Source organism: Meleagris gallopavo, chromosome 29 (genome assembly GCF_905368555.1).
Source record: "Meleagris gallopavo chromosome 29, MGAL_WU_HG_1.1, whole genome shotgun sequence".
NCBI lineage: Eukaryota > Metazoa > Chordata > Aves > Galliformes > Phasianidae > Meleagris > Meleagris gallopavo.
Genome location: NC_139432.1, coordinates 502,936 through 512,853, shown reverse-complemented (window position 1 = coordinate 512,853; position 9,918 = coordinate 502,936). Strand labels below are relative to the sequence as shown.

At 51.3% G+C, this 9,918-nt stretch overlaps 1 protein-coding gene and 1 pseudogene across 1 annotated transcript; one reads left to right on the top strand and one right to left on the bottom strand.

Annotated features, from left to right (window-relative positions):
• Window positions 1-4,014: 4,014 nt before the first annotated feature.
• LOC109364503 (feather keratin Cos1-1/Cos1-3/Cos2-1-like) lies at window positions 4,015-4,853 on the bottom strand. Its single transcript, XM_085210846.1, has 2 exons — window positions 4,755-4,853; window positions 4,015-4,341 (listed from the first exon to the last, which is right to left on the bottom strand). Exons 1-2 carry the CDS (start codon window positions 4,851-4,853, stop codon window positions 4,015-4,017), a joined length of 426 nt encoding a protein of 141 aa, XP_085066972.1.
• Window positions 4,854-8,009: 3,156 nt separating this feature from the next.
• LOC146542542 (feather keratin Cos1-1/Cos1-3/Cos2-1 pseudogene) lies at window positions 8,010-8,315 on the top strand (annotated as a pseudogene).
• The last annotated feature ends 1,603 nt before the right edge of the window (window positions 8,316-9,918 follow it).

The window sequence follows — 9,918 nt, the reverse complement described above, 5'->3', positions numbered from 1 at the left end:
GGAGATTCCATCGTTCTTCTAGATATGGGAGGCCAGCCAGCGCACACTGCTGCAATTTCATCTCTCAGGCGCCCTCTTTTGAAGCAGGAAGTTATCCGTGATTACTATTGAACCAATGGCTGTTTGTCCTTGCCTCGATGTGTCTCTGTGTAGACATATCCCTTCGAGCCTGGAGCACATCATGTGACTGGGAATCTTGACCAATGAGAGCCTGTCTCTGGCCTGGGCTTCTGTTGACCTCCTGGCTTGGCCAGGCTCCTTGTTGGTCCGCTGTAGTCACTGTGTGGAGCCTTCAGCCAGGCCACCCTTGGGCCTGGCCCTGGCCTGGGTGCCAGCTCCTGCTCTCACCCTGGCACCAAAACCTTCCACGCATAACCCACGTGCTGCTTGCCTCAGGGCAATGTCCTGTAGGTGCTCCTGGGCTAGAGTCATCTGCCAGTTAAAACCGAGATCTGTTGTGATGCATCTACAGAATCACATTGTCACCGTTCACCCTTCTCTTGATTATGTCAAAATCCTCCTAGCGAATAAGTTAGATTATTGATGTCGCCTCACCTATTCCCCGTCTGCATCCTGTGTTAATTGAGGTATTCTGGGAGACTGTGTACTTAGGGACACAGGAACTGACCAGAGCAGGCAGTCCTTGAAGGACACCTTTCTGAGAGCAGAAGAGCTCTCCCTCCCACAGGGTAAGAAATGAAGCAGAGAAGGCAGGAAACCAGTATGGCTGGGCAAGGACTGGATGGTCAAACTGGGGGATAATGAGGAAAGGTATAGCCAGTGGAAGCTGAGATGGGTGGCCTAGGAAGTCTACAGGCCTGCTGTCCAGATGTACAGAGATGCAATCATGACTGCCAGGGCTCAGGTGGAACTGAACTGCTTGAGGGCTGTGATAAATAAAGAGACGAGGTACTAGATGTTCCTCGGTCAGAAGACGCAGCTGAAGTAGAATGTCCTACCGCTGATAAATGAGAATGGTGAAAAGTCTTCAACCAACACCGTAAAGGCTGCGATACTCAGCAAGTTCTTCAGCCCAGTCTTCACTGGTAATCAGGCATCCCAGGTCTCTCACATCCTTGAACCTGTAGGCAGGGGTCGGGGGAGCAAAATCCCTCCGACAGTAAGAGCAGAGCACATTGAAGGCCACCTGATGAGACTGAAAGTGCACCACCCTCTAGCACTGGTCAACGCAGCTTTTAGCTGTGACGTAGATAGTGTGATTGATTGTACCCTCAGCAACTTTTCCAATTGGACTAAGGTGAATGGGGCATGTGATGCGACAGAGGTAATTGATGGCATCCTTAGGGACCCAGACAGGCATGAAAATCAGCCCGTTTGAAATTCATGCAGGTCATGTGCAAGGTATTGCATTTGGGTGATTGCAATCCCAGGTGTGTCCACAGTCTGAGAGAACACACTGAGAGTAGGTCTGTGCAGAAGGACTGCTCATACTGGAAAATGACTTGTTAGCACGATGGGGTATTTTTGGATTCAGTATTTTTTGTCTCATCGGTTACTCTACACTCTTTTGATTGCGTGGGATATTTCTGGTCACTTGGTCACAGGAGAGAAGAATGAACTCCCAGGAGACTTCATTTTTCCGCTTCTGTTTTCTGCTTGGTGGAGGGAAAGCAAAAACAGACTGGGAATCTCAAAACTGCCCTCTTTCCTATCACTGCTCCCTTGTTTTCTAGGCTACAGCATTAAAGAAAGGAGTTTGGTTTTGGAAGCTCTCATTTTATTGGGTGTAATTGCAGTCGTACTGTATTCTATTGTATTATCTCACATTCTGATGTTATACTCAGAAAATTAACTTTATCCCTTAGGGGTTTGCCACTGTTTTCCTCATCTGGGCCCATCACCTTGCGTTTCTCTCCCCTCTTTCCCCCCTTCCTGGGGCCTGGGTCCTAGGGTCTCTTCACTTCCTTCTCTTGGATCTAGCCTGAACCAGGCCACACACTGACATGAATTATTCTAGCTGTGAGAGTTTGGTAAGAAGACCATTAAGGGAACCTTTCAAATGAAAAGGCTATAAGAGTCTGGGATGCAATGTTCTGCTTCCTCTCTACCCTCTCTCCCAACGGGTGCACCTTCAGCCCGATGATTAGACCTGCTGTAACCGGGGCCGGTCATGCCAGCCCTGCAGCCAGACCCCTCTGTCCAGCAGCTGCTGTGAGCCCTGTGTCAGGCAGTGCCCGGACTCCACCATCCTCACTGAGCCCTCTTCTGGGCTTGTGATCCGGTCTGAACCAATCCTCAAAAACCTCTGTGAGGTTGAAGATCTCACAGAACACCCCTGTGAGATCTTCAACCTGCGCACCTGCTTAGAATCCCTCAGCCTGGTACCTCTGAGCTCTGGCCCTGATGCGATGGAGCAGGACTGGTCATGGGCTTCCATCCCCACCTACCATGCAGAACATCCTGTTGCCCACAGGATGCTGGAAACGCACCTCAGGATCCTTGGGGAGTCCTGGAAGAGAATCAGGTTCTCTAGGAGGGACAGATCAGTGCAGAGCTGCTGGAAATACCTTCCGCGTGAGCCCGTGAACTCCTGATCTCTCAAATCCTTCTCTTGGCCTTTGCTCCTTCTCCACAGGGAGTTGCTGGGTACTGGCCTGGGTGCGTATGTTCATCTCTTCCACTCGTATGCAGAAGGACAGAATGCAGCCTTACTGCAAAGTGTTCTCAGCCCTAATGCAAAGTGTTCTGTCAGGACTTGCCCAGAATCTCTTGCTCAAAGCCCTACGTCTCATTCCCAGAGAGATTCAGGGGCCCTGACATCCGCACGGGAAAGTCTGAGGTGGTGTTCAGGAGGCAGATTCTGGCATTACTCATCTTTCTTGGGCGCGTGATGTGTAAACCTCCTTCTGCAGTCCTTCTTCTTCCCTACTTCTGATGCCAAGCACTGATGTCCTGGACACGGAAGATTTCCTGTCAACTGCTCAAGCATGTGGTCTCCCCTAACACTATTCCAGCAAGTGTTTCTTTCTTCCTTTTCCTTTTGGAGTCATCAGCTTCCAATTTTTGTGGATTCTGGCATCCAGAACAACTTGACCATTATCAAGAGAAGAAAGTACACCCAAGAGTAAGTCTGCCAATCCGTGCCAGACGTTGGTTTCAGAGGTCAGTTACTTCTATCTGAGAAGCATCTGTCAATTATTGCTTCAACACAGGCAGCAGATGTGTTACGTGCAGTTCATCTCAGAGCTGAGGTGAGCAGTGGGACTAGGGCTCAAGCCCGGGCTACACGTGTCAGTTCCCTGGCTGAATACTCCATTCAGCGACTCTCCAGGGCTTAGATGGAGCAAGCCCAGGCCACGTGGATGACACGAGGCCTGCAAATGTACAGGGACACATGCAGCAGAGCTGGGACAAGGCTGCTCTAGATGTGGCCTTCACTGAAGGCTGAATGTCTACAGTTGCCTCCCCATCCCATCCCATCCCATCCCATCCCACCCCGCCCCCCCCTTCCCACCCACCCCACTAGTAGGGAACTTATATACTTGTGCTTTGTCATTTCAGAGCAAGAATTTTCTCATCTGACCATATTAGCAGAAGAAGGACAAACCATGCAGGGACACAATGAAGGTTGCAGCAAATGTTTAATGAGTCTAAGGAGGGAAATGAGGTCAGACAAAGTGGAGATCCCAAGGGCAGGGAGCAGCAGAAGCAGACAAGATTCTGTTCCCCTTTTCCTATGGCAGAATGGCCACAGGACGCCCTCCTAAATGCCCATCAGAGGAGAGAGGCTAGAAGGTCCCTAGGACCTGCTGAGAGAATTTTGGGGAGAGTAACAGACAACAAAGAAAAGAGAGAAAAGTGAGTGGAAGGGAATATAGTTAGACATTGGCCACGTAGTTAGAGAAGCCAGGTGAGGCCCTCCTGTCTGTCGTGACAGGGTAAGCCACAGATGGTCATCTGCTCTGAAAACTGCGGCACAAAGTCTGTTCTGCTGTCCAGCATCGTGTCCTGAGATCGTTGGGGGTCCTTGTCTGGGACCAGTGCCCAGCACCTTTAGCAGGGGGTGCACCTTCTGCCACAGTAGCGGTTGGAAATGCAGGAGAGGTCAAAGCCCCCCGAGGTGATGGGCACACCCTGACAGCTGAGGATGCTGCCAACAGCAGCGGAGGTGGAGGATCCGACGGCGGTGTTCTGCGGGAAGGAGCTGAGGATGGGTCCGGGCAGGGTCACCACCACGGGAGAGGGCTCAATGACGATGGTGGAGTCCTGGCACTGCCTGACGCAGGGCTCATTGCAGCTGCTGGCCAGAGGGGTCGGGCCGCAGGGCTGGCATGGCACACACGGGTTACAGCAGGACATGTCTTTGGGCTGGCAATGTACCTGTTGAGAGAGAGGACCGAGTGGAGAAAATAGAGAGTCAGGAGGAGCCTAGCATCCCACCAAGAGGGAATCACACACATGCAGTCCTGGGAGTTGGAAGCTGTGCAGGGATGATCATCGGCTTCCTGGTCTCTCCCTGCTAGGACCCAGAAAGAAGCACGCGATGCCTATCAAGCTACTTCTCAGACCCTAGCCCAGTAGCCCCCCCAGAAGCAGTGCAGTCCCAGCTACTGTCCAGGACCAACCTTCTCCCCTTCCTTCCAAACTTCCCTTTTCCATGAGCAGCAGCTCCAAGCTTTGTCATGGAACAGAGCTAGTAGATCTGCTCCATCTGCATGGTAGCAGATGAGAGGTCTATAGACCTCAGGCCTCCTATGAAGGGAGAGGGAGACAGGAAGGGGGCTCACGCTCACCTGGATCCCAGGAAGAAAGAGGCAAGAGAAGCGAATGTGAGAGTAAGGAACTGGGCTGTCTTTTATAGTGGACCAACGCTGACCCATATCCTGAGACATCACTTACAGTAGTGATTATTTTCTGACCAGCGCCTCTTGAATGCCAAACATCCTAGCTAATGATATGGACAGTGTGCTGGCTTCCTGTGCAGCACTGTTGAGTTTCCAGCTTTGTGTAATTTCCATTCCAGGCTAAAGGCATCTTTTGAGAGTAATGAGGGAGGCCCAAGCATTTCTACGCCACAGACACCAGCGTGGGAAACAGAGTGAATTAATGTGCCAGAGGAGTCCAGCAAGTGGAAATGTCGCCAGCCCGGGTCACTCCTTTGGTTTCTTAGGGGCCTTTCTTGCAGGAGGTGTACCATCTGCGGAGTGTGACCCGATTCCACTTGACACAAGTTTCCTGAAAATCCTGCCCTCCTGTTTTGTCTCCTCATATTTTGCCTTGGGGATCTTGGAATGGGGTAAAAAGACGTGTAGAGTCCTTTCCAGGTCTCAAAAGAAAGACCAAACGATAAATGGTGTATGAAGAGGGGTTTTCAAAATGAAAGAATCAAAAGGGTTGTAGACAGTGAGTTAATCCAGTATAGGAATGCAGATTCTGTGCAGAGTAACAGGGAATCAAGTGGATTTTCCCCAAGTAGCACTCTGGAGATCCTGTCCGTACAGGGCTCCTTCTTCTTCTTTTCCATACTGTGGAGTCTTTTACGTTCGGGGTGAACAACTGGAGAAAATCTTACATGTTTTCCTTTCCACGATTGAAAACATTCATTTCTGCCATTCTGTGCATAAATTCTCAGCACTGGTGAGCACTGCACACTCCATCTGATTCCCTTTCTAGCACGCCTCGGGATAACAGATGGCCTCCAGTGCCTTTTTCAAGTCTCCCGGTGGATTTTTCCTCTCCGTGCAGTCTCACTGAGTACCGGAAAATGTCATTAACACGTGCATACGCTTGTGCCTCCAGTGTGCTGGTTCTGTACAAATGTCTGCCGGTGAAGATTTTTGCACAATTCCGTGAGCGTGTGCGTGTGCTGGGCCACTGCAAAGGAACCATTGGTGGCACTGGATTTCTGGAGCAGTGCCAGGTGACCTGCGTGATATCTCGTCCTATGCTCTGACTCATGTCAGGCACACTCAGGGGACCTGGGCCATTCTCTCCCAACCCGTCCTGTCCCGTCCCATCCCATCCCATCCCATCCCATCCCATCCCATCCCATCCCATCCCATCCCATCCCATCCCATCCCATCCTGCACCATCTTGCTGCCCTCTGACCTTCTCCCTTTGCCTGGCACGTTGCAGGCAGGCAGCTGCTTTCTTCTCTGCTCAAGGAGTTTTGCAGCCACTCTCCGGCTAAGCGCACTCATGGCTGTAACCCAAAATGTGCTGCAGGTTGGGAAGAGCACAGACAAAACCCTGCACATGCAGATTTGCCGTGCAGTCACATTCCGATCCACTTTGGTGTAGAAATCAAGCATAAAGGGCAGGCAGGGACAAGCATGGACAAGCATGGCACGCATGGAGAAACTCCAGGGGAAAATAGATGGTCTTTACAATGCGCGTAATGAGCCGGGTCTCTTGGGAGGGATATACGACTGGTGTCTGAGTCTGGAAGGATGCAACTAGGAAGGCTAAGGCCCAGACAGAACTAAATGTGGTGAGAGAGATCAAGGATAACATGAAAGTCTTCTTGAAGTATGTCATGGGGACAAGGAAGACAAGAGACAATGTGGATCCCCTGCTTGCTGAGGTGAGTGCCCTGGCCTTGTGGATGCTATGCCCAAGTAGTGGGAAGGAAAGAAGTTCATTGGAAGTAGTGAACATGGAATCACCAAAGGAGAAATCATGCTTGAGCAACCTCACAGGATTCCGCGATGCCATCACCCGCTGGGTGGGTGAGGGGACAGCAGTGAATGACGTGTACCTTGACTCCAGCAAGGCAACAAACAGAAACGGCAACATAGGAAATTCCTAGATGATAAGTTCCTCTGAAGATGATCTCTAGAGGTCCCTTCCAATCCCTGCCAATCTGTGATTCCGTGATCCTGCTGGCTTTTGCTGGGCTTCTGTATGAGCTCCCTCAGCTCTGATGCCTTGGAGCAGGATCTACACAGCGAAACATGGGAATAATCCTCTTAGTCCTGAGTCTAAATCAGCGTTCCCCGCACCTGGGAGGGTATATGGTTTACCTGCTGTCTGTATGGCTCCCGTCATTTTTTTCTTATTAAAATAGCCCTCCTGTAACAGCATTTGCTCTTGAGACTTTTTTTTGAGGTCTGGAGAGGACTCTGCGCGACTTGGTGCCCCATTCCATGATCAGTGAGACAAAAAGGCAGGAGACAAAACAGGGCAGCAGAATTTTCCCAAGAGAAGGGTCAAGCGGGAGAAGGTCATACTCAGGAGCTGGTACACCTCTTCCCAGAAGAGCCCCTAAGAAACCTTCAGGAATGACCTAGGCTGACATCTTCCGCCTTGGCTTTGTGGACTCTTGCAGCACATGAAATGAGTCTGTTGCTCTCACTGGTGTTTGTTGTGCAGAAATGCTTGGGCTTCCCTTCATGCCTCCCAAAAGATGCCTTCATTCAGGAAGTGACATGGCATAAAGCCAGAAATGAAACAGAATTGCGCAGGAAGCCAGCAGACCACCCATATCATTATCTGGGATGATTTGCATTCTGGACAAGAAAAGCTTGTCAGAAAATAATCACCTCTATAAGCAGTGCCTCTGGATATAGGTCATCTTAGGTCCAGTATAAAAGGGAGCCCAGCTCCTGGCTCTCTCATCCACTGTTCTTCCCTTCTTCTCCTTGGGAACCAGGTGAGTGTGAAGCTCCTTCCTGTCCTTGCCGCTCAACTAAAGGAGGTCTCAGCACAGCGAAGGTTTGAGATGTTATCACCGCTGTTTCATGCCAAGTTGTGGGACTGCTTGTCATGGGGAAGAGAAGGGCAGAATTGTCCTGGACTCAGAGCCTGTGTGTAGGTAGTGTGGGGGCTCAAATTTAGCTGGATAGGCACGGGAGGGTATTTCTGGTCAGCAGATAGCTGGATACGTGGAGTCCAAGAATCCTTTGACTTCCTCTTCACATCCTTCAGATGCCAATAGTGCATGTGCTTTGGTTTATTCATGGCCTGTTGCACGTCTGTTCCTCATGAATGCCCATGTTGTGCTTCCTTCCTGCTCTCGCTCCCAACAGGTGTACCACCAGTCCCGAGACATGTCCTGCTGCGACCCATGCGTGCCATGCCAGCCCTGCGGCCCAACTCCTCTGGCCAGCAGCTGCAATGAGCCCTGCGTCAGGCAGTGCCAGAACTCCACCATCGTCATTGAGCCCTCTCCCGTGGTGGTGACCCTGCCCGGACCCATCCTCAGCTCCTTCCCGCAGAACACCGCCGTCGGATCCTCCACCTCCGCTGCTGTTGGCAGCATCCTCAGCTGTCAGGGCGTGCCCATCACCTCGGGGGGCTTTGACCTCTCCTGCATTTCCAACCGCTACTGTGGCAGAAGGTGCACCCCCTGCTAAAGGTGCTGGGCACTGGTCCCGGTCAAGGTCCCCCTGGAAATCACAACACGGCAGTGGACAGTAGCACCAATGTTGTGCTGCTCTTTCTGCCCTGCAAGACACACAGCACGGGGCCAGCTGGGCTTCCCTGACCACATGGAGAAAATCTATCAATATTCCCTTTTGCTCTCTCCTCCTATCTAATATCTCAGCTGTCTTTTTGCCTCAGCGATCTCTGTTAGTACCCTCAAAACCAGCCTAAAGTGACCTGCAACCTCTCTTCCTTTCTTGGCCAAGACGTGTGGGCCTGGTGGCAACGCTGTCGTAGGACCGGGGAACAGGCTCATGTCTGTTCCTGCTGCTCCCCACCCTTGCTATCTGCACTTGCAGTGATGTCATTTCCCTCCTCTGACTCATTAAACACTTGCTGCATCCCCTTCTGTGTCCTTCAGTGTTTCTGTTTTGTCGTTTGCGCACAGACGTCCAAAGGAGAAAGCCATGGCTTTAGTGAGAATCATCTAGGGAGATTCCATCGTTCTTCTAGATATGGGAGGCCAGCCAGCGCACACTGCTGCAATTTCATCTCTCAGGCGCCCTCTTTTGAAGCAGGAAGTTATCCGTGATTACTATTGAACCAATGGCTGTTTGTCCTTGCCTCGATGTGTCTCTGTGTAGACATATCCCTTCGAGCCTGGAGCACATCATGTGACTGGGAATCTTGACCAATGAGAGCCTGTCTCTGGCCTGGGCTTCTGTTGACCTCCTGGCTTGGCCAGGCTCCTTGTTGGTCCGCTGTAGTCACTGTGTGGAGCCTTCAGCCAGGCCACCCTTGGGCCTGGCCCTGGCCTGGGTGCCAGCTCCTGCTCTCACCCTGGCACCAAAACCTTCCACGCATAACCCACGTGCTGCTTGCCTCAGGGCAATGTCCTGTAGGTGCTCCTGGGCTAGAGTCATCTGCCAGTTAAAACCGAGATCTGTTGTGATGCATCTACAGAATCACATTGTCACCGTTCACCCTTCTCTTGATTATGTCAAAATCCTCCTAGCGAATAAGTTAGATTATTGATGTCGCCTCACCTATTCCCCGTCTGCATCCTGTGTTAATTGAGGTATTCTGGGAGACTGTGTACTTAGGGACACAGGAACTGACCAGAGCAGGCAGTCCTTGAAGGACACCTTTCTGAGAGCAGAAGAGCTCTCCCTCCCACAGGGTAAGAAATGAAGCAGAGAAGGCAGGAAACCAGTATGGCTGGGCAAGGACTGGATGGTCAAACTGGGGGATAATGAGGAAAGGTATAGCCAGTGGAAGCTGAGATGGGTGGCCTAGGAAGTCTACAGGCCTGCTGTCCAGATGTACAGAGATGCAATCATGACTGCCAGGGCTCAGGTGGAACTGAACTGCTTGAGGGCTGTGATAAATAAAGAGACGAGGTACTAGATGTTCCTCGGTCAGAAGACGCAGCTGAAGTAGAATGTCCTACCGCTGATAAATGAGAATGGTGAAAAGTCTTCAACCAACACCGTAAAGGCTGCGATACTCAGCAAGTTCTTCAGCCCAGTCTTCACTGGTAATCAGGCATCCCAGGTCTCTCACATCCTTGAACCTGTAGGCAGGGGTCGGGGG

Bases quoted from the DNA above. Each gene is read 5' to 3' on its own strand.
- LOC109364503 (XM_085210846.1), bottom strand. From the start codon at position 4,853: ATGTCTCAGGATATGGGTCAGCGTTGGTCCACTATAAAAGACAGCCCA. The intron at 4,342-4,754 runs GTGAGCGTGAGC...CTCTCTCAACAG, and splicing joins TCTTTCTTCCTGGGATCCAG to GTACATTGCCAGCCCAAAGA.